Source organism: Sitophilus oryzae, unplaced genomic scaffold, assembly GCF_002938485.1.
Source record: "Sitophilus oryzae breed Bouriz unplaced genomic scaffold, Soryzae_2.0 scaffold_738_pilon_pilon, whole genome shotgun sequence".
NCBI classification, from domain to species: Eukaryota; Metazoa; Arthropoda; class Insecta; order Coleoptera; family Curculionidae; genus Sitophilus; species Sitophilus oryzae.
In genome coordinates, this window is record NW_022147349.1 from 1,583,775 (window position 1) to 1,609,365 (window position 25,591).

The 25,591-nt window shown below is 32.8% G+C and overlaps 1 protein-coding gene across 2 annotated transcripts in view; it reads left to right on the forward strand.

Annotated features, from left to right (window-relative positions):
• The window catches only part of LOC115888408 (protein EFR3 homolog cmp44E), a 30,840-nt gene extending 6,212 nt beyond the window's left edge, over nucleotides 1–24,628 (forward strand). For both annotated transcript variants that reach the window (XM_030908142.1, XM_030908143.1), the window contains exons 4-15: nucleotides 569–817; nucleotides 2,524–2,672; nucleotides 2,726–2,804; nucleotides 4,648–4,783; nucleotides 4,845–5,104; nucleotides 5,159–5,331; nucleotides 13,240–13,464; nucleotides 13,525–13,771; nucleotides 17,078–17,162; nucleotides 17,224–17,342; nucleotides 17,392–17,550; nucleotides 24,027–24,628. In XM_030908142.1, the coding sequence (XP_030764002.1) occupies nucleotides 569–817; nucleotides 2,524–2,672; nucleotides 2,726–2,804; nucleotides 4,648–4,783; nucleotides 4,845–5,104; nucleotides 5,159–5,331; nucleotides 13,240–13,464; nucleotides 13,525–13,771; nucleotides 17,078–17,162; nucleotides 17,224–17,342; nucleotides 17,392–17,550; nucleotides 24,027–24,167 (2,022 nt within the window). In that variant the 3' untranslated portion in view covers nucleotides 24,168–24,628. The remainder of the gene's footprint in view (nucleotides 1–568; nucleotides 818–2,523; nucleotides 2,673–2,725; nucleotides 2,805–4,647; nucleotides 4,784–4,844; nucleotides 5,105–5,158; nucleotides 5,332–13,239; nucleotides 13,465–13,524; nucleotides 13,772–17,077; nucleotides 17,163–17,223; nucleotides 17,343–17,391; nucleotides 17,551–24,026) is intronic.
• The last annotated feature ends 963 nt before the right edge of the window (nucleotides 24,629–25,591 follow it).

The window sequence follows — 25,591 nt, forward strand, 5'->3', positions numbered from 1 at the left end:
GTAGCTTAGCATTTTTTAAGTATTTGTATATTTCATATTTTTATTTGATAAAACCAGTTTAACATAGCAATGGGGCCCCATTTTTTAATTTGCCCCAGGGCCCTCGGTTACCTAGCTACGCCACTGGGTGGAGGCTGGAATAGAGATACAGTCTGGTATGATGGACCGGGTAGTTCCATTAGGCATCGTCATACGTGTTGGTGCTATTTCCTGGCAACGACACTACAGCCAGGGACAAGACAGTGAGATGCTCTTAAAACCCAAGTGCTCCCCTATGTAAAAGAGGGGATTGCCCCTGGCATCTGACTCGGAGCTTCGCCTTCCCTACCAACGACAAGGTCTCGAAAACGATGTGCAAGTTTGGAAAAGTATAAACGGGATTAATCATTATAGAACAAAAATCTTTTATGAAAAAAATAGTAAAACAGTTTTTCCTCTTGTAAAGACAATCCGGGGGCATACTTTATATATAACTTGGTGATTTCCTGATTCACATTTATTTTGATTTGCCTTAATTTACTTATATGGTTTTAACATTAGATTTATGCCTACTATTTTTTAACTTTAGTTTGTTAAATTTGCAAACATAGAAGAAGATACTCCATCCTATCACAGGCGTTACGATTTCTTCGTAAGCAAGTTTTCAGCAATGTGTCATAGTGGAGATAGCAAAGAAATTCGTGATAAAATAAGAATCGCCGGGATTAAAGGTTTACAAGCTGTAGTGAGAAAAACAGTGTCGGATGATTTGGTTGAAAATATTTGGGAGCCTATTCATATGGATAAAATTGTTCCCAGTCTCTTATTCAACATGCAGGTAAATCAATTTTGCGTATTTAATCGTTGCGTGAATATATTTTATATTCTATCCTTAATGTCTCTTACCAACTATTTTCTAAATATTACAGGGTTATTCACCACATACGACACTTAGTATTGTAGCTAAACGATTGGATTTTTACAAATTGTAAGTTTTGGCTTCGTTGAAGGACTATTAGGGCTACTATTTAAAAATATTTTTACAAGATTCAGAGTGTCACAAATAAATAAAAAATATTATAACTGTATTTTTTTAAACGGAGCACCATGTATATTATTTTATTTTTAAATTCTACGATAAGGTGCCCGGTGGCGTAGAGGTACAGGCTCTCGTCTACCAATCTCAATTAGTGGGTTCGACTCCCACACCCGGCATTGCATCAGCCGACTATTTTTATTAAAATAAAAATTGTTTGGGTACCTAGGTCGACTTAGCCTTAAATGAGTACTTGGGATTCACAATCCTGAGGTAATAATAGGCGGTTGAAGCGTAGTGCTAGCCACATTACCTTCCTTGTATACCGAACGGCTCTAGTATGGCAAGCTGTACCTTCCTACTCCCAAGGCATTAAACGCTATATACGGGAGCTATTATTATTATTATTATTAAATTCTACGATTGAAATAAAGGTAACACTTTTATCACACTTAAACCTTACCGTTTTTGAAATATATTCAATTTTGTGAAGTTGTAGTAAAAATTTTAAAGCTTTATTTCTCCAAGGGTATGAAAGTTTTTAATGCTCAATATTTACTGAAGTTTATTTATTGATCAGATATAATATAGTGTCTAAACATTTATGTTAAATAATTACTAGCTTTAAACGGCTTTTTTAGGAGGGGAGTTAGTCACCGCGACCTTAAAGATCTATTGTGTGCTATAAACGGCTTATAACTTGTTTAATTTAAATGGTACACCCTGTATATTTTACGAGAATCAGATGCACAATTTAATGGTCTATCAAATTGTGCCATGCCATTTTTTATCCATCTCTTCAAGTTTTCGTAGAAAATGCATTTTTTATAATTCAGATCTCATTTATCACTATACCCATGGAATATTGACATTTTAGATTTTTTTAAAGCAACTAAGAGAAGGTAAAAAATATAATACAGTTTGATAGACAATTAAATTGTGCATGTGATTCTCGTAAAATATACATGGTGTTTTATTTAAATTAAAGAAGTTATTGCCGTTTAAAGCTAGTAATTATTTAAAATCAGTTTTTAGACTCTGTATAAAGGTAGTATAATTTTTATTGTTCCAACACAAAATTTAGTAAACAAAAAAAAACTTCAGTACACTATGTAGTTTTAAAAACTTAAATATGCTGAGAAAGGAAGCATTAAAATTGTTTTGTTGTTTTGACAAAAACGGTAAGATTAAAATGCATATTTACCTTTACTTTAATCGGAGAAACTACTAAAAATGTAATAATATACAGGGTGTTCCATTTAAAAAAAATACAACTTTGATATTTTTTATTTATTTGGGACACTCTCTATCTTGTAATAATATTTTTAAGTTGTATCTCTAACATCCTTCAACGACGTAAACACCTCAGTCCACGTGTCGTAAAACACCTCAGTTTTAAACGGAGAACAAGTTTATGTTTTGTATATTTGTTGTTATTTTGAAAAAGTGGTTTTGTCAAACACATTTTGATGTGAATGCAATAGAATATTTTTCAATAACTTATTTAGGATTCAAGTTTTCATAAAGATCCACCGAATAGTGATACTGTCCCAGAAGATACAATAGATCCACCTATGTTAGCAGAAACATGCATGCGAGAATTAGTTGGAAGGGCTTCATTTGGTCATATTAGAGCAGTGTTGAAACCTGTATTAAGGTAGTAACGAATTGATAACTGAAAACAAAATTTATTTCTTTATTGTGTTTTAGGCACTTTGATAATCATAAATTATGGGTACCTAACGAATTTGCGATACACACGTTTAGAATTATTATGTTTTCGATTCAGGTATGAAATAATAACTACAATACTACATATTTAGTTGCTATATATTTTACACTCACATTCGTTTTCGTACTCGCACCGAATCTGTGGGAATAATATTTACCACCTGAAAAAATAAATAAATAAGTACAGGGTGGTCAGAACTGTATTCTGGAAACTTCGGCAGCATATTTTCCAGATAAAAATAAGTAAAAAAACTTTGTATAAATGTCCTAAAATGCTTATTTTCGGAGATAAAGGGTGTAGAAGTTTCATCTTATTTCGATTTTATCCAAATAATTTCTGAAGTAACGTCAATATTTGGATAAAAATTGGTACAGTACGTCTGTCCGTTCTGTAGCTACGGGGTATCAGTGAGAGGGGAAACGATATTCTCTCGATGTTTTTCGTAAAAAAATAGACAACGCGTCCCATCAATAAAAATTCAACAAATTTGCCAGTAGCCAATAAAATGAGTGGGCGGAGCGATTTGCGGTGACGCACTCGTCAAATCGACGTATAAAATATATTGCTGTTTATTTAAATGTTTTTGTCCGCATTCCTTTCATAGACACAGACCCAGCAGATGTACTGTATCTGATAGTTTTTTGACAAGAGGAATTTGATTTTGATGTCAATATGACTCCTACTGGTAGAGGGCGGTATGTACATGCGTTTTAACTCATTTGAAGAGTAATAACTTTTTGTCCATATTTGTATAAAACTACCGAGTGAAACATATTCATTTCTGTGATTTTGACGTAAAATATGTATCTTGGTAAAAATCGCTACGAGCAACTGTTCTCAAGATATTTAGAATGGGAATAGTCAACACCTGTCATTATTGACAAAAAATAAACATATTGAGTAGGTAGTTATTTGACTGAAATGAGGAATTTTTTATTTTTCTATAATTAATCATAAATTTTTCTTCGAAAAAATGATGATAAAACAGTTTCTGTTGAACTTTTGGCACATAAATATTTCAAATTTTTTATTTAAGGTAATAACTATTTAAGCCTGATTTTCATACATCCGTCGCCCGACGATACGTTGATACGATATTAATTTTATTGGTAGAATTTAAATACTTTGATTGGTTAGAAAATAACGCAGTTTTTAAATTTATTGCATTTTCATGCCTCCGTTTATCGGATATACGTTGGTGTCATTTTATATTTTCGTTTCCATAACGATTTTGCTATTTTACTTATATTTTTATTAAGGTTAGATTAAATTTGCCAAAAAAGTGTCAAAACGTCCGTTATCGTATGAACTGGTCCGTTGACGGGCTGAAGTCAAATATTTACGAATAAAAAGTGGCGCGAAAACACTATGACCAATCGGAGCACCGTCGGACCATCGTATCAATGTATAACGGATGCATGAAAATCAAGCTTGAGTCGATGTGTTTAATTTATGTCAATGATGACAGGTATTGATAATTTCGATTCCAAATATCTCGAGAACCATTACTCGTAGCAATTTTTCCAAACAGACCTTTTTTACGTAAAAAACGTCGTAAATGTATATTTTTTTACTCAGTTTTTTAGTCCATACAGGTATGGACGAAAAGATTACTTTTCAAATCAGTTAAAAAATATGTAGGTGGCGCCCTCTATAAGTTAGAGTCATATAGATGTCAAAATCAAATTTCTCATATCAAAAAACTCCCAATTTTCATACAAATATTGACGTTACTTCAGGAATTATTTGGAAAAAATGGAAATAAAAATGAAACATTTATATGAACTTTTTTACTTGTTTTTATCAGCAGAATAGGCTTCTGAAGTTTTCGGAATACAGTCTCGACCACCCTTGTATTATTGTTAATATTATCTACAATAGTTTCCTATATACTTTATAGGCTCAGTATTCATATACTGTAGTGGAAACTTTGATGGCACATTTAGATGAAAATGCGAAGTCCAGTCCAACTATTCGTACAAGCATCGCCGAAGTACTTTCTAAAATTATAGCTATAGCTGCAGGTGAAAGTGTTGGTAAGATTTTTTTTCCAAGTATCTCTCTTTTATTTACTTAACTGAATTGCTTTGTTTACAGGACCTTCTGTCTTAGAAATTATTAACTCTTTATTAAACCACCTAAGAGATTCTGTGAGACATGAAACTAGCCAGTCAGAGGAAAAACAATATCAGGAAGCTTTAATCAATGCTCTTGGTGAATTTGCAAACCATCTACCAGATTACCAAAAAATTGAAATAATGATGTTTATTATGAGTAAAATTCCGTTCCCGCTTGTTGATAATCAGACTCCTGCCGATAATATGTTGCAAAGCATTTTACTCAAGAGTTTACTAAAGGTATAATTTTATTACATTATTGTAATTACTGTTTATATGTATTTTCTATATTAGGTCGGAACTAAATACCAAACAATACATTTGAATACTACATTTCCAGTATCATTTTTGGAACCTCTTTTACGTATGTCTTTAGCACCAGATCCAGAGATGAGACTATTGGTACAGAAAATATTGCATACTCTTGTTGATAGACACAACAATTTGGATAAGTTAAATAAGCCCGTGTAAGTATTTGATTGACTTCCAGAAAATCCTATATGGGTAATTAGCCACTGCACTGCAAGAAAATCTACTAAATAAAATAGTTATTTTTTGTAAACACTTCTGGCGTTAAACCCAAACAGAAACTACATGTCAGAAGTTATGTTTACAGTTATACAAATTTGCCTAACAAAAAGAATGTGGCGGATTCATCTCTTTTGCCTAGCAAAGAGAAAAATGCTTAAGCATTTTTGTTAGGCAAAAGAGATGAATTCGCCACATAGGTACAGACATTTTTTATTTGATTGATATACCGTATGATCAAAAAAAACGGCGTCCAGTTGGCTGGTAAATAATGATCCATGACATTTTCCATATAAATCTACATATAAAATGACAGCGATCTTCGTTTTATAGCCATCGCTGACGCCCGTTTTTTCGATCATACTTAATGCCTGTCTAACGAGAGGTTACATAACAGTGGCAGTTTTTGTCTGACATTTTAATTGATAGGTAAACTGCATTATCTGTCACATTTTGAATGCCGTTTGTCATAATTTTTTTGAAATCTTTAAACCGCGTTCTCAGAACCTCGTACGCCGGCGAAACGTCAAAAGAACCAATGAGTTTTGTGCAAAATTCAACCAGGTCCTTCTTTTGCCTGATAAAAATGAATAAAACATAGATATGTAAATGCTTCTTAAATGTGACAAAACTTTTCTAACTGGGTAGTGCCGTCGGCGACAGAACGTAGTTCTGAGAACGGGTCTTGAGTACTGTTGTCACAGTGCGAGGATTGAAGCAGTATGTTTACTCTCTTCGATTCAATATTTATAATATGGATTATAGTCTCAGACAAATAATGTATAAAATATCCAAGTCTTATTGTACAAAATGAAGATGCCCAAGATGTACAAAACGGATGTAAACAGAAAAATGCTATGCTAGCACTTATTTATTATAAAAGTTTATTTATAGATTTTTATCTACAGATATAATATATGATCGAAAAAATAACGGCGTCCAGTTGGCTTGGAAATGACTATCAATGACATTTTCCATATAATTTTACATATAAACTGACTGCGATTTTCATTTCGTAGCCATCGTTGACGCCGTTTTTTTTTCGATTATATTGGCACCGGCAAAAAAAACCGGCCACTAAAAACTAGTCCCAATTTCAGAGTTGGATTTCTCGCGAACCACTCATTAGATCTTAATGATTTTTTTTTAAAATTGTAAATTAATTCCTTCTTAACGGATGCTACGTCAGAAATTTTTATTCCGAATTTATTTTGAGCATATACAGGGCACAACAATAAGACGAAGTTTTTTGCTTGAACTTTGTAACACCCTGTAGGGTGAAGCAGCTGTAGTAGCTATTGCTAAATCAAACCACATTGTAGCCTCATCTTTTGTGAGCATTGTATTTTTTTAATCACATTATCTCTATTTGTATTGGAGATACGCTGCTTTAAAACGAACGTCTCGGAAAAATGCTTTGTAGACAAAACTGCGACCAAACCAATTCACATGTAAACGCGCAAAGTGAAGACGTGCTCGACGATGTCTTGGAAGTAGCTGGGGTCCTGTGGCAGGCCTCCTTGCAGACAAGCTGTTTTCTTTTAGTCTTCGTTGGATTGTTTTCTCACTGACTTGAGTTCTACGCACGGCTTGTAGCAGATGTTGATTCTGAAACGCTGTAATTCTACGATTTCGTAAAGTATTCAGGACAATTAAAGCTGTCGTCAATTGCATTTGTCTTCCGTTTTCTTCCGGAACCCACTCGCCTGGTGAAATTTCCCGTTTCCATATACCGATTCCAGGCATCGACTGTTGTTCGAGGTATACCCAGGGTATCGGACACATAAAGTTGACTTCGGCCATCTTCAATTAAAGCCACAATACGAGCATCATCCGACACAGATAATGGCATTTTTTAATTTGACAATCGTTGTTGTCATATTGCAAATACTCATAAATCCGTTTACGCCTATGCCGCCTTGATTATTTATACATAAAACTTTCTGCCTGCGAAGCATTTTTCCGAGACGTTCGTTTTAAAGCAGCGTATCTCCAATAAAAAGAGAGATGCTGTCGTGATTAAAAAAAACAAAATGCTCTCAAAAGATGAGGCTACAATATGATTTGATTTAGCAACAGCTGCTACAGCTGCTGCACCCTACAGGATGTTACAAAGTTCGGGCAAAAAACTTCAACATCTGCTACAAGCCGTGTGTAGAACTCAAGTCAGTGAGAGAACAATCCAACGAAGACTAAAAGAAAACAGCTTGTCTGCAAGGAGGCCTGCCACAGGACCCCAGCTACTTCCAAGACATCGTCGAGCACGTCTTCACTTTGCGCGTTTACATGTGAATTGGTTTGGTCGCGGTTTTGTCTGCAAAGCATTTTTCCGAGACGTTCGTTTTGAAGCAGCGTATCTCCAATACAAACAGAGATAATGTGATTAAAAAAATTCAATGCTCACAAAAGATGAGGCTACAATGTGATTTGATTTAGCAATAGCTACTACAGCTGCTTCACCCTACAGGGTGTTACAAAGTTCAAGCAAAAAACTTCGTCTTATTGTTGTGCCCTGTATATGCTCAAAATAAATTCGGAATAAAAATTTCTGACGTAGCATCCGTTAAGAAGGAATTAATTTACAATTAAAAAAAAAATCATCAAAATCTAATGAGTGGTTCGCGAGAAACTTTGAAATTAGGACTAGTTTTTAGTGGCCAGTTTTTTTTCTCGGTGAGTTTATAATAATCCATAACATAACGCAAAATTGAAGGTCTATGTTAATACAATACAAATAACAGCGTTTTCAGATGGAGCGGATCGTCCGCGAAGGAGCGTCCGCGTAGTGATGGGTTATTATTTAACTATCTGTTATTTTATAACAATTATTTATAAATAACATAACGCAACCGTTACTACTTTTAAAAAATAACAGATATAAAATAACGACACGCAGGGATGGACCGTTCGTGAAACGAAGTCGGCGCTCTGCACCGCCACGAAATTCAATGCTGCTCGAAGCAATTCCAAAAAACAACTAGTATTGATGGAAAACATGTTATGGGAGTGGGGTATGCGCTACAGCCCGGGCGGCGAACGTAGCTGCATCCGTCGATGGTCGTGTTGGGCTTGCAACAGCTTAAAAATAATAGGATATAAAAGAAGCAGCTTTTTTGAAACAGTTGCGGGCATAACGCCTGGCGGTAGAGATAACAGGAGTGGGAAAGGAACGCTGCTGCATCGGTCGATTGTCGATGGAGGCTCGCAACGGGTTGGAGAATAACGTATAGAAAATAAGCAGTCATTTTAGATACGCTGTTTTTTAACCTGTTACGAGCATAACAGAGCGGCGGTCGAGATAATCGGAGTGGGAAAGTAACGCTGCTGCATCGGTCGATTGTCGATGGAGGTTCGAAACAGGTTGGAGAATAACGCATCAGTTGTTTTAGATACATTGATTTTCAACCTGTTACGAGCATAACGGGCGGAGGTCGAGATATGGTTTCAGTACGTTATTAAGTTTCAATATTTAGGTATTTATTTATTCTGAAAAATTTTCGGAATAATATTTTAAGATTTTTTAAAAAAGTATACAGGGTGTTTTGAAAAATCTGGTCATTGATTAATCACGATCCTGCTTAAAGCCCTTGACGTAAAAAGCTGATTTTTAGAAAACGGATTGACTTTAGGGTGTAGAGGTTCGATAAGAAGAGATTTTTCGAAAATTCTAAGGGGGTGAAACCACCCTCAAATATTAGAATATTTTTTATTTAAGAACCGGTGAGTTTTTCAGAAAAACTCTTAAATACGTATATTTTATTTTGTTGATTTACATATTTTAATATTTTTAAAAATATATACAGGGTGTTTCATAAAATATGACCATTGAGTAATCACGATTCTGCGTAAACTGCTTGACGTTTAAAGCTGATTTTTGGTAAACGGATTGACTGTGGGGTGTAGAGGTTCGATAAGGAGGGGTTTCTCGAATCTCAAATTCCAAGAGGGCGAAAACGCCCCTCAAATATTACAATATTTGTTATTTGTTATTTAAAAAACGGCTAGTCTTTCGGGAAAACGCTTGGATACGCATAATTTATTTTGTTTTTTTACATATTTTGAAATTTTTTAAAAAATCATACAGGGTGTTCCAAAAAGTTGAGTAATTGATTAACCACGATTCTGCTTAAACTGCTCGACGTTTAAAGCTTATTTTTGGCAAATGTGAGAAAATTTTATCCAGTTTGTATGTTAATGGAAATTCTTGCTTTGCTTTATCATTGCCATTACAAATTATTAATTCGACGCGAACGAAGTCACGGGTACACGCTAATTTAAGTGTAAAATTAATTCGAGCTCTAGTGTGTAGTTGGTTTGCTTATGAAGAATATACTACATATTTTCTAATATTGCTATTTTTTGACTGCAAATGGTAAAATCATAACTAAGAGCTTCTCGCCCGTCGAGTGAGATGCACCCTGTACATTGCTACGCATTTCAGGCGGATCGAGGGGCAGGGCGTAGGTAGATCGGAATGTATAGGTATAGACGAGTGGCGGCATTTTGGCTTTTTTATATCGCAATTTGTAAACAGCGCTTATTTGTAAACAACCACCGTTTTTAGAGAGGTATTTTAGATAACAATCGATATTTAGAAATGTTTTGACACCCTGGAAATACTACCACCGAGCACGTCATTGTTGCAACTTGCAACTGCGTTAATACGCCCTGCGGTAACCGCCTCATACTCTTTCAGATATTTAGCAATAAAATAAAGAAACCTGTTATCTTGAAGCTGTTATATTAAGCTGTTTTTTATAAATAACTATAACAGTTTCAACTGTTATCTAAAAATAACAGTTTTGCCCATCACTACGTCCGCGCCTTCGAGCAAGTACCATGAGTTTATATGAGCAATTTCACATGGTCGCGTATGCTTCGTCCGACTGAGTTTGTCCGACGGCTATCTTAAAAAAACATCGACGGACGGTCCGTCGCGGACGCCCCGCTCCATCTGAAAGCGCTGTAAGGGTGTATTTTAAACAAAACACCACAGCAAAAAATATAAAAAAGAACTATTTCTTACTTTCAAACTTCAAGGAACTTTTAAATAAATATAATAAAATATTTTATTAATAAATCACTTACTGAATTTTATACTTTAAAAGTTGATTAACTAACTTGATGTTATTTTTTTTTAAACTAGTACTTTTTGTTATTATCTCTCTGCAGTACTAAAATCTATGATTTAGCTATCGTGTAATGTCCTTATTTTACATCTACTCCAGTTAGGACCATACATGACATGGTATACAGACTTTCGCAAATTTAATGTTTATCATCTTCCAGAAGGCAGGTTATTTGATATAATTTGACACAAATTATAACCTATGATTTGGCAAGAGTTTGACAAGCCTCAAAAATCTTTAGCCGTGTTCATACGCATCTGCGTCCGTGCATCGTTCATCGTTCCGTCACTCCAATAATATTGAAATATGATCTGTCATTTTTGAAATTAACCAATAAAACTGGTTAAAAACAAGAGACGACGCATGATGGATTTATATTATATAAACCCATCCATAGTTAATTTAAAAAATATTAGAAACTTTTAGTGAAATAAATTGATGGTATGGACGTCACCTGCTTTTTTTTCTGTTGTCTGTCGAAATCTTACCTGAGTAATAAGTTAAGAGTATAGTTACATTTGTTATTATATACAGTACTGTTTATTTTTTATGCAGAAGAATATATACATATTTTATGTTATATCATTTAACTTCTATTTAATGTAAATAATAAAAATCCATATACTCTTTCCGTTTTTATGAAAATCCCGAAACTATGCTAAAGAAATCAAATCTTTGAAAAAAGGATTATATTAACTCTGTGGTCAAATCAAACTCTAAATAAATAGTTTGTTTACATTTTTCTTTTACATGTTGGGGACATTTCATTCATTATGTAAGAGTAAAAATGCATGTGGTAGTTTTATACAGGGTGGCGCACCTCATTCGCCTCGGTTGATTATACGAAAATGGAAAGATATAGAAACAAAATATTTCATGGGTATATGTGAGGAGGGAATGTGCACAATTTAAAATTGTTTTGAAATGTACAGGATGTTTCAGAACTAAGATCCATACTAAAGTTATATTTTTTCTTATGGAACACCCGGCATTTTATTTTATTTTTGGATTCTTGGGCCCAAAAAAAGGTATTTATTATAAGGGTTTAATATGTTTAAAATCTTTGGTTTTTGAGATATTTAAGGATATTTAAAAATGCATGCTATATTAGAATAGATTATTAACACCCTGTACACTGCCCTTCAGAACTAATTCCTGCGCTGACTTTTAAGCCAGAGAAATAATCTTTACTGAAAAATTTGATTGCTTCGTTTGATGTATACAGGGGTACCAAAAATTGCTGGTCTATTTTAAATATTTATTTTACATAAAAACTTCGTTATTTCAAATACAACACACTGTATTTTTTAAAATAAATCCAAGCAGATTCAAATTCTCTTTCAAACTGTATTAGGGTTTCCTATACCTATCTAGCTCAGATTTTGAATAAAAAGCAATTTTTCAATAAAATGGCAATCAAGATGGCTGGTGTCGCCATGGCAATTTTCTAGTTAAAGTTAGTAACTCTTTTCAAAATCGACATTAGTTTATGGACATTATTATTTAGATTTATAACAGTTTACTTAAATTTAGCTACAGTAGTTTAATAAGTAAGTATTCATTATTTTATCAAGAAAAATAAAGCAGTATCTGCTGGTGGAACGAATGGATATGATACCAGTGATTTTATTTTGTGAGGAAAATTGGTTCTTGGCCTCAACGGCTTATGCTTAAAGATATCCAAATATGAATCTTCCTGATAAGCTTTCCTTGAAAAAATACTTTTCTATTTCGCAGAACTATGGTAGTGTGGTTTATAAAAACCTAGTAGGCAGAAACCTGTGGTTAGAAAATGAATTTGCCGTAATTGGTTCTTTTATAGATAATCCATATAGGTACCTATCTACAAGTGAACGTAAAATAAATGAAAGAATTGTTAATATAATCCTTTTTTCTTGATAGAATAATAAATACATATTTAATAAATATTATTTAAAAAACTACTGTAAGCAAATTAAACAAAAATAAACTGCTATAAATTTAAATAAAGTTCCATAAACTAATTTTGATTTTCAAAATAGCTACTAACTGTCACTAGAAAATTGACATCAGCCATCTTGATTGCCATTTTATTGAAAAATTGCTCTTTATTCAAAATCTGAGCTAGATAGGTATAGGAAACCCTAATATAGTTTGAAAGAGCATTTAAACCTGCTTCGATATATTTAAAAAAATACAGGGTATTTGAAATAAGGAAGTTTTTATGTAAAATAAATATTAAAAATAGACCAGCAATTTTTGATACCCCTGTATACATCAAACAAAGCAATCAAATTTTTCAGTAAAGTTTATTTCTCTGGGTTAAAGGTCAGCACAAGAATTAACTCTGAAAAGCAATGTACAGGGTGTTAATAATCTATTCTATTGTAGCCTGCATTTTTAAATATCTTTAAATATCTCAAAAACCAAAGATTTTAAACATATTTAACCTTTATAACAAATACCTTTTTTTGGGCCCAAGAATCCAAAAATGAAATAAAATACAGGGTGTTCCATAAGAAAAAATATAACTTTGGTATGTATCTTAGTTCTGAAACACCCTGTACATTTCAAAATAATTTTAAATTGTGCACATTGCCACCCCACATATACTCATAAAATATTTTGTTTCTACATCTTTCCGTTTTCGTATAGTCAACCGAGGCGAAAGAGGTGCGCCACCCTGTATATCTCAAGGTGTAATAAATATTAAATTAAATCATGTTCTCTTCTAACCAGCTTATCCGTATTGGACTTGGATCTTATTGTTGAAAAGTCTTCAAGACCTGATTTAATTTTTATAAATAAACATGGACCTATCATATATGACGCGTTATATACAAGTCTACAAATGGAAACAAATACTCCAGACAATATTGAAGCTATTTATACAACGTTGGCATTGTTATGTGTTGAGCTAGCGAGTACAGAAACAGTTATTGACATTCTGCAGTTACTTCTTGGGTAAAAATTTTGCAGTTTTATTATTTACGTATGAATAAATAATATTGTTGATTATTTTAGAATTCAGAGTTTATCTCTTAGCTCAACAACACTTTCAAATGCCCAAAAATTCAATTTACACGCCCTGGTAATAAGTTTGTTGGTTCTTATCCCAGATGTTATTAGTATACAGCCTTTAGCTGATTATGCACTTAAATTAATTGAAGCTAGAAGAGAAGAAGCTCCTCATTTGTTACCTGATATGTTATCTCATTATCCGTCAGAATGTGAATCTGCCAGCAAGTTACCTCACCTATTAGTAGATCAAGTAAGTGCACAATATTGATTCTTTGATTACTCTATACCGGATCCAGTAATAGTGCGTCGGGCCTCTGTAGCTGCTAGAATAAAAAACTTTTGAATTTTGATTAAGTGTAAACCTAAAGTATGTACTAGGATATATTTCAGAAAAATATTTTAACTTCTACATAGTCGCTCAAAAAAGTGTACTGCATTGGGATGATTTTTTTTTAAAGAAATACCCTGTGTATTATTGCATTTTTGGCTTCCTTTCAGATCACTTTACATATTCCCTAAAATATGAGTAAATAAATTTCGATAGTTTCAGGAATATTAATAAATAAATAAAAAATATATATTTTTCAGCCTTTCTTAAAAAAATACAAACACAAGAACTATCTTGCAATCAAAACAATATTAGGTATTTACTTTAGATGGTGTATACTTACTTTGCTGTAAATATCGTAATTTTAAATCATACAGGGAGTTCAAAGTTCTACGCCAAACTTTCGAAAATGTAAAATAATTTTTCTTTATTTTTTTTAATTGGAACACTGTGTATATTGTTTTTTTTATTAGATGGAGAATTAAAAAATGAAGATTTTTTGTATTTAGAGTATTTTACATTTTTTAACGATACTCGCGGCATTATTTTATATGGTTCTTTTTACGGTAAAATACGACAGAAAAATCATTGGGTGGCTTTGTAAATACTAACTTTTAACCGCTAACGTGCGGTCTGATATATCGCTATGCTATTTTTTTTATCTGTAATATTGTATAAACAAAAGTAACTTCTTTTATGTCAAGCATTTAGTCATAAATTATTTAAAGAATAAGAAATAATACATATCATAACAGATATATTTTAGAGTATTTAAACCTATTGCCTATCTGATACACAATCAATGCAAAGTTTTTGATCATTGGATACATTCTGCCCTTTGGTACAAGACACATCTATAATGAGCCTTTCTTCATATCATTGATGGATATTTATAGCACCGATGGATGATATTCATTAGTTTTTTAAATTCTTATATGCAATTCTAGTGAGCTTAAAGTTCCTTTGTCGATTTTCGTTTGGAAACGAAGATCTATAGTCAAATTTTTCAATACAATGTGAATTTGAATACTAGCATACCCAAAAGGACTTTAGGGATTGAAGTTTATTTAAAATAAAAAATAATGTAGATAAAATCATAATAAATTATACAGGGTGTCCCAGGCGGAGCGTGCATTAGAAGTTTCTAGAGAACCACAATATCTAGATCGGTGATTTTTTGCACATCATTGTTTCACAACGAGATCTATCGATTAAAAATATTTTCAATATGGCGGCACTTCTGGAAATACCGGAAGTTGACAGCAACTTTCTTATTTTAAATGGGTGACCTCATTTTTTATTGCATACTCAAATTCTTCGTAAAATTTTATGAATTTTAACATATTAACCTTTTTTGAGAAAAAAAAATATTTAAAATTTTTGGACGAAAAAAATTGTTTGTCAAAAATATGTGTATAGCCTACACGTCAAAATTAGTGAGTTACCACAGCCACTGTGTCATAAAGAAAAGACATGTGGTTATCTATTTGAAAAATTAAATTGTTCGAATGTCATATAGTAATGACGTTAGCTGTCATGGAATTGAGCGATTAAAAAATTATTATAAATCATTTTTTTCAAATGGAAACCCGCTTTTTTATTTCACTAGTGAAAAGGTTTTCCAGTTCGTTACTTTTTGAATATACATGTTCCTATACCTAAAATAAATCGTTTTTAAGTTATTTAAGATTTAGTTTGAAAACGTATATTTTTATTGATTTTATCTAGATTCCTTTGATAGTAAGTGTCAAACAGTCAGACAGTTTATTTCCATCTATCAAGAAACGAATTATTTGAATTTTCTATACTATAAATATTGCCTGCTTAAGAATTTAAAAAGTGTATTTATAAAAATATATCTTGTATTTTCGCTCTTTAGTGATATGTAATAGTTGATTTTATTAATAATATACCCTATGATCGAAAAAAAAACTGCAAATTGGCTTGGAAATGATGATCAACATACTGCTTTTTGAACAAAGTGTCACAATATGTCATGGCCACATCTACTAGACGTTTAAAGTCACAGGCTACTGGTTAAAATCAAGAAAAATATACGCTTTAAAACCAAATCTTAAATAACTTAAAAACAATTTATTTTAGGTATAGGAACATGTATGGTCAAAAAGTAACGAATTGAAAAGCCTTTTCACTAGTGAAATAAAAAAGTGGGTTTTCATTTGAAAAAACGATTTATGATAATTTTTTAATTGCTCAATTCCATGACAGCTAACGTCATTACTATATGACATTCGAACAATTTAATTTTTGAAATAGATAGCCACATGTCTTCTCTTTATGACACAGTGGCTGTGGTAATCACTAATTTTGACGTTTAGGCTATACACATATTTTTGACAGGCAATTTTTTTTGTCCAAAAATTTTAAATATTTTTTTCTCAAAAACGGTTAATGTTAGGTATAGAGTGTTACATATCAAAATTCATAAAATTTTGCAGAGAATTTCAATATGTAATAAAAAACGGGGGTACCCATTTATAATAAGAAAGTTGTTATCAACTTCCGGTACTTCTGGAAGTGCCGCCATATTGAAAATATTTTTCATCGATAGATCTCATTGTGAAACAATCATGTGCAAAAAATCTCCGATCTAGATATTGTAGTTCTCTAGAAACTTCTAATGCACGCTCAGCCTGGGACACCCTGTATATATTTGTCATAATGTGGATCAACCTGTTCTTACTACCGGTTTCGGAGCCCTACTCCATCATCACCTACATATCGAACCGCTGCTTTCTGACAAGTCGGAATTAGGTACTCTGCGCTGTGTTTGTCATTTTGTGGAACCGACCCAAGCTCACCTGATGATGGAGTGCTGCTCCGAAACCGGTAGTGAGAGCAGGTTGATCCACACATCATGACAAACATAGTGTGGAAATTAATTTCTATATCAGCAGTTAAATGGCAAGAATTCGTATATAATTTATTATATACCTATACTGCAAGAAATTTGTTTTCCATTTTATAAAATCATAATTCTATATAATCACAACAAAAATAGAGAAATATCATAAAGGAGATATTTTTTTATGTAGTTTTTTTATATGTATTTTATGATATATGATTAATTTTGTATTTTATTTATTAAAAAGTGTAATGGAAAATCTTTATAGATTAAATTAAAAAAAATGCTTTCTATTTTTTCAATAAAATTAATTCAAACTTATAAAAGGGTGCAGTACAGAATATTTTTATATTATGTTGCAGATGGCAATTTGTGATTACTTGAAGTCATCTGGTATAGATTCATCTAGATTGTCCCAGACATCGCCATATGGTGCTGGTGGTCCAGGTAATAATCCAACTTAAGTTCTTATTCAATTTAATTTAAAAAATCTGGAAAATGTTTTTAGGAATTATTGTTGGAAGTCAGCGACATAGTTGGATGGAACCTAATCCAAGAGGAAGTATTATTGAAATTCCATCTGCCCATGAAGTTGACAGTGCAGCTAGTTCACCTGGTGTCACAAGGGTATGAAGAAAATTTTATTTAGTTGCTTTTATTAAATGATATGTTATAGAAAATGCCCGAAGAGGAACTAACTTTTGAAAGTATGAAGAAAGTATTAACTGAGCCACCAGAGATCAGGAAGGAAGCAGAAGCAGAGAGGAGAAAACAAATCAGTCATACTTTTAGAACTGCTACTTTTTCAGAATTGGTCAGGAGAACTCAACCTAAGGTAATACAAAAAATGTGAAATATAATGGAATTGTTTGGTAAATTATTTAAGTCTAAGTATTTTATTATTTACCATTTTGTGGATTAAAAAAAGTGACAGCAGCAAAATGGAAAATAGTTTTATCTGTTATTTCAATTAATCATAACATTTTAAGAAAATCAAGAAGCTGGAAAATATCAAGGTTTTGTTGTACTATTAAATCTGAAATATTTATGACAGAATATACAATTTTATGTGAGACATTTTTCTCTTTATTAGTTAATAGATCTACTAAAAATTAGACAGCTTCTCAAATAGAGCCTTTCGGATTCGGCGAGAAATTGTAGGTCTAGTGTACTTGAGTATGTGACTGTACTGATGACACACATCACAAGTACATGTGGGAAGTCGTCAACGCTCTGTATAGAGCAAAAGGCATTGAAAGAAGAAGACAAATTAGACGAAAGTAAGTTTTGTTAACTGTCTTTAAAAAAGATAGCAAATAGATACATTGCAGAATATCTGCATTGCCGCCGAGTGGAATCCAGTAATAATTGTGTTTCAATATTTTAGTGTCCGATCCAAAACTACTTTTTACCGACTACTTTTTACTAGCGATGGGAACTATCGAATGAAATAAACTATCGAATGGTTACTGAATGAATGATTTCAACTATCGAATGGTTTTATTCGAATAAAACCATTCATTCATTTCATTAATACTAAGGCACGTGGCAACCTCGCCGAGCGACTAAATGACTATCGTTGCGCTGCGACTATCGAATGCATTTCATTTAATAAATGAAATATTAGTATTTGTAGTTATTTGTTTTGGTATGAGAACATTAGTTCCGAATTTTTGTAAATTTGCCGTGCGAATACTATGATATTCTATGATAATATTGCGATATTGACATTAAATACGAAAACAGTAGTTGTTTAAAATTGACGAGTGCGTGTACAGGTAATCAAAAATTTTCCGAAATTTGTGTAATTTTCTCGTAGGGTGGCGGGCCCCTTCAATTTTCAATTACTTACTTTTATATGGTATGTATGATTTATTTTTTTAGTGGAAAATTTTGGGAAGTGGTAATTTTTGAAATAATCTCAATTCATTTTAAAAATATATTTGTATATTTATAACACATATGTATAATATACAGGGTTCTGCAATAGTGTGTTGGGCATCTGTACTATAATTAAAGACTTAGGAATGTTGTTTAAGTGCAAACCTAAAGTATGTACTACGATGTATTCAGGAAAATATTTTACCTTCTACAGGGTGGCTCAAAAAGTACGAGTGGCTCGGAATTATTTTTTTAAGTGGAATACCCTGTCTAATATTGCATTTGATAGTTTGAGTTATTAATAAATAAATAAAAATATATAGGTATTTTTCAGCCTGTTTTAAAAAAATATTAAAAATACCAAGAACCGTAGTGGAATCAAAACTACACTAGGTATTTACTTTACTATAGCTGGTCTGTATATAATTTGCTATAAATATGGTATGGTAATCTTAAATCAGACAGGGTGTTCAAAATTCTACCCCAAACTTTCAAAAATATGAAACAATTTTTCTTTCGTTTTTTTTAATACAAAATTTTTCTATCTAACAAAAAATAATATACAGGGTATTGTATATCATTTTTTGTTAGATGGAGAATTTTTATATTTATATTATTTTAAAAATTTTAAGAGTTTCGCAGATATTCGCTGTATTACATACAGCTCTTTCAACGATAAAATACCTGAGCAAATTCTAATATTTTTGTTAATTTTTTAAAACAGGCTGAAAAATATATATTTTTATTTATTTATTAATAACTAAAACTGTCAAAACATATTTAATATCTTGATCGTGATCAGAAAGGAAGCCAAAAATGCAATCATATACAGGGGTGTTCCATTTAAAAAAAATATATTTGGTACCACTCACACTTTGTTGAGCTGTAGAAGTTAAAAAAATTTCCTGAAAAACATCTTAGAGCATATTTTAATGCAGTTTGTTAAGTGCACAATCCTGGCATCTTAGTTCACAACGGCAACGATGCATGGTGTGTTTTCAATAGTCAGATTAGGAGCGTAGGGCCGGATACAAAAAAGCAGGCTTTATGTAAACACAGACACTTTTTTTAGTTTTAAGGAATTGCTTAAGATCGACAGTGTTGCCACCTTAGTGGTATTACCAATAAAATAGTTTTGTTAGGTTTTAAAAAGACCAGTTTATTTCCGGGTTTATTTAACAATCAGCGAGTCATTTATTGTGTTACTGTTGCATGACCCTGTATAGATATTCTATATAATACGAATTACTTAAACTTATACGAGGATAATCATATATAATTAATGAAGTTGTCAAATTACTAATTTTGCGGTCAGAATTTAAAAAAAAAAGTTTAAGACCTTTATATTTTTATGCTAATTCTCTAACATGTAGTTTTTCGATAAGAAATACCAGTAGAGGTAAATAATTGAATTGAATGGCTAAGAAGCAGTAGCAGAAAAGAAATGTATTTTGTAGAAAAGTTTATAAATCATACCTTACCTTGGTTTTTGTACTTTATCTTCAAAATACAGTAGTCGTTTTTTAAATTAAGCTGAAATACTTTAAGAAAAAAATATATTTCAGACTTTGTAATGAAGCGAAGTGCCAAACGTTCCACAATATGGGAATTTTCTACAAAAATCAACGATAAAAATATATTGTGTAATGTATGCAAAAAAGAATTCAAATATTCAGGCAATACGTCAAATCTACGTGATCATTTTCGACGAAAACACCCTGGATATTTGGAATCATCAAAGTTATCCACACAACATCATGGTAACGACTTAGATGAACAGGAGAGAATGGATGTATCTCAAGATACAGCAACAAACCCGAATGTCGCCAGTATTGAAACAGAAACAATCCTAAACGAACCTTCGACTTCATCTACCTCTTCGTCTTGTACTTCAGTAATGCAAACTAATTCAGGTGAAAGAAACATAATACAAAAAGACACTGGTATATCATCACACTTTAAAAAACCCCGACAGACAAAACTTTTCTTGGCAGACAAAAGGACCCATTTATATGATACAGAAATACATGATATTGATAAAAGTTTAATAAAAATGATAGCCTTAGATTTTCAACCCCTGTCAGTTGTTGAAAATACAGGATTTATTAATTATTCCCAACTGCTACAACCCCTCTATAAATTACCAAGCAGGAAAACTTTAACAACTAAGTTGATACCTGAAGCGTATAATAGAATTTCTACGCAGCTAAGAAACATCTTATCAAATGTAAAGTATATATCTGTGACAACCGATATCTGGACTTCAGATTCTAACAGAGCCTATATATCTGTCACAAGCCATTTTATGTTTGACAATAAAATAATAAATTCCGTTTTGAGTGTAAAAGAAATTCCAGTAGCACATACTGGTCAAAATATAGCATTAGCCCTATCAGAGTGTTTCAACGAGTGGGGTGTTAATGAAAAAATTATTACTGTAGTAAGTGATAATGGGGCAAATATTAAAAATGCCATAGTCCAACATTTAAAAAAGAACCATCATCCATGTGTTGCGCACACGTTAAACTTGTGCGTCACAGATGCCCTAAACGCCCATAATGAAGCAATGGAAGTTGTAAAACCTCTTCTTGCAAAATGTAGAGCCATAGTAGGTCATTTTAAGCACAGCGTAACTGCGTGCGAAAAATTAAAAACAATGCAACAACAAATGGCCCTACCTGAATTAAAGGTTATGCAGGACGTCTCTACGAGATGGAATTCGACCTTACATATGATCCAAAGGCTGTTACAGATCAGAGAGCCTTTATCTGCTGTTATCAGTTCTTTAACAAAAGGCCCTACATTTTTATCTGCTGCTGAATGGGAAATGTTAAGCGATTGGATTCCAATTTTAAAACCGGTCGAACAGATGACAATTGAAATGTCTGGAGAGCAATACCCAACTATGTCGATGATAATTCCACTCATACGTGGACTGCAGCATGCAGTTAATTACACACCAGCCGTCACACCCAGTGGAATGTCACTGAAGGCATTTTTGATGGAGAGCATTATCAAAAGATTTGCTGTATTTGAAAATAATACCACATGCGGGAAAGCAACTTTTTTAGACCCAAGATTCAAAAAAGCCGGATTTGGATTTACGACAAGCGCCGATTTAATTCAGGATGACATTGAAAAAGAAGTTGTTTTATTGACAAATATCATCGAAGACTCTAATATGGAAAGAGGAAAATCATCCAGTTCGGCAGAAACATCAGAAAACTTGAATATTTGGTCTCATTTTGATGAGAAAGCCTCAAAAATTAAAACAGTAACAACACCCAACACAATAGCTAAATTAGCCGTAAGACAATATTTAGAACAACCACTTATTGGTCGATCTGAAAATCCTATGATATTTTGGACACGGCATCAGAATTCAATGCCCGAATTATACGAACTGTATAAAAAATACTCATCTATACCAGCGACATCTGTTCCATCGGAAAGATTATTCTCAAAAAGTGGGGAAATAACCAATGATCGTAGAAGCCGAACTTTACCAAAGAATTTAGAGGCTATATTATTTTTAAACAGCAATATAAGGAATTTTGATTTCTAATCTATGTTTTGCTTCCATTGTTCATGTTTTATTATGTTAAATTTTTATTAAACTGTTTATAAATTAGTACTGTTATTATTATTTATTAAACCATCCTTTGCTTAAAAACATAAAGAAATATTTTCCTAAATCTAAAATAAAAAAGTATTATTGCAGTGTAAAATCAGAATATTAATAAAATGCAAAATATACATAATATCCCTAATTCACTCATACCAACTAATACCGATATATGGCAACAGCGCCCTTCATAATGTATTTTTATTTTCTGTATAAATTCCTGGCACCTCAATAAAAAAATATTGTCTCCTTATCTCACTCCGCAAAAAATCAAAGAGGCCGGCTTCTTTCAAACCCATGCTACCGAGCGCTGTCGGGTTTCTAGGTAGAAAACCTACGTCGCCGGGCGACAACTTTACTGCGATATTTTATTATAATCGATACTGACGAATAAATGAATTTTATAAATGAATGGTTTTTGCCAAAAACCATTCATTTATAAAATTCATTTATGTTTTGCTGTCGAATTACTAGAATACAGACTTTCAAGGCAGTTTTCGCATCTATTCGATTATTTTCATTCGAATAGTTTTCGACGAATGTTTTTTTCATTAGCTATCGAATTATTCGAATGAATTGCAACTATCGAATGTTTCGATAGTATTCATTCGATAGTTCCCACTACTACTTTTTACCGACTACTTTTTACTACTTTAAACCGAAACATACATAAAAGAATATGTTTTCGTTTCTTTTTATAACTACAAAATAATATTTTTGTATATATTTAGATTTTGTTGAGAAAATCATCATTATTTGGAGAACTTAAATTGTCACCATCTAGTAAATGTTAACTTATTACTGTACATTTTATTGCACTACGAGTAGAGCGAAAAGCGCTTTTTGAGACATTAAGTTAATTAAAATCCGTTCATCCAAAATAGAGATATCAACATTCGAATGTAAAAATATTTAACCTTTGCCCACCATTTTGTTTCTGACAATAGAGAAAAATGGGCTAGAGCAAAAAAATTGCGTAATTGGTTGAAGAATACAGTGCTTTTATTTTAAACATACTTCAATTAGGAAAATTTACGAAAAAATTGGTACTCTCCATCATCAATGAATCCAATCAAAAATCGTGCGATTTAAATGAAATTTGGTATGCCGATAGATTGGACCAAGGCCAACTTGACCGTGTATGACATGTGTCACTGTAACAGTTAGCTTTGACGTAAGAAACGTCAAAAGTTGATGTCATCCGATCGCGACCAAATTTGGTGGGTAGGCTATGTGAGCGACGGTGTATATGGTCCTACCCGGCAAAGCTGGATACGACGTTTCGTTTTCATCTTCATCAGGGTGGGACTAACGATTTGATATTGAAGAAAAATGTGGGTCGATTTTGGCATAATTAGGGACGGGCTACTGGATGACGTCCTCAACGTTTCGAACCAATACCTCCAAATGGACGAAATCTTTAGGATTTTGCTTAATTATGGGTCGATTGGAACCAAACTTGGCACGTGGATAGAGGTACCTGAATGGAATTCTCAGATAGAGACGGAGAGACAGACAGACGGAAGTAAGAAGTTTCACTTCAAATATACGCACATAGTGCACACACAATTTTTTTCTTTAAGCTTTAACATTTACGGTTCCCAAGTTACAGGGAAAGTTCTCTATTATTGGATCACCCTGTACATGTATCATATTATACATGCTGATTTTTATAATTATATGCAATTACTAAATATTAGTTAGTAATTGTAAAATACATATTTATATAATTACCATCCTAGGATTACTTTATTTGTTTAAAAAAAATGTTTTTGAGAAAAACATAATTCTATATTTTGTTTCAGCATGACATTCTACAAAATAAACTGAACGAAATCTTCAAGTCACTGAGTACGAGCGATGGAAATATCAGTCCATCAGGGGATATACAAAAAAGCGCTCAGCCAACATATGAACAAAACTTTCCAGAGTTGTTCTATTACTAACTGTTAAATTTAGATAAACATTTAAATAGCTAGTTGCGAAGGTTACTTATATTAATGTCGTGGTTTAACTCATATTAATTTATTTTAAATTGACAAAATATTGATATTAGTGGAGTAGGTCTATTATTGTGACTAATCATTTTTTTATTAACATTTTCTTATGTACATTGTATAAGGTCGTTTGGCTGTCGTTATGTATTATTCAAAAATTCTAAAATATTGTTAAAATTTAGAACATATAAGTAGTAAAAGAATTATAGTTCTAAATAAATGTTAAATAATTATTGTTCAATATTTAAACACCAGAAAGGGGATTAGGAATAAGTTTCTTCATATACTGTTTGCATGTTAAAATTTATTTAACTACATTTTGTGAAAAAAATAATATTTTACATGTACACTAAGCAATTTCTTGTGATATTTATATATTTTGTTTTGATTATAATATATTCTGAATGGATGTCTAAATTTAATATCTTAAATAAATGTTATCTCCCTAAAGAAATTGTGTTGTTTATGGACAACGGTAGAATGTAGAATGAATGGAAGGGGTTAATTTCTGCGACCTTATAGATCTATTGTGTCCCCGTTTCTTGAGTTATAGCTCATCATACAGTCTAAATCATACATGGGGATCTTCCTGTTATAGAGGGGTACAGGGTATTTCCCATTCTCCTCTGACAACAGATGTTCATCCTCCGAGGCGTGGGCATCTACCTCCTACGAGGGTATACACCCTTCCAGGGTTGGGGCCCATCGTGCCTTTCACAGTCGAAGCAATTGTCTCCGGCTGAGGTACCCGTGAGGTGGGGCCTGGAGGATCTGTTTCCATTTTTTCTACCTCTTTAATTTGGTCTCTTGTTAGACCTGATACCGGTGTTGTCCCGAATGTAATAGAGGATAGGTATATCTGTCTCTATTGCCTCCTTGGATTTGAGGTCAATTCCTATTGTGAGGACCTGACCATGGCCCTCCTCCCTCGTGTTGATGACTCGCCAAATGGATGTCCTTACATTGAAGTTCTGTGCCTGGATAAGGCTCAGCAGGTAGGTAGTGTCTTTCCCCTTGCTCTTCGGTAGAAAGATCAAGTGATGGTCGCCCCTTCAGGGATATTTTTTACCTCTCTGCAACCAGTACTGTCTCCTGCCAATTTTTAAGCTTAGAGGCCGTTCTCCCCAGCTAATCCGCCGATTCTTGAAATGCCCAGCCTGTGAGGAGCATGCCCACCCGAAACTATATCCCGAAAAACGCAGCTGACCCACATTTTGTAGATCATTGCGTTGCAATCCGCTCGCTGCTGCTTCATCCGTATCGCTTCTCCTCTCTAGGAGAGGCGATACGGAGCGCACCGAAGAGCAATCTGCTCTGCGTTTGCTGGTCAGTGGTCAGTGCAACCTCTGGGTAGTCCTTTGCCGCCAATTTCA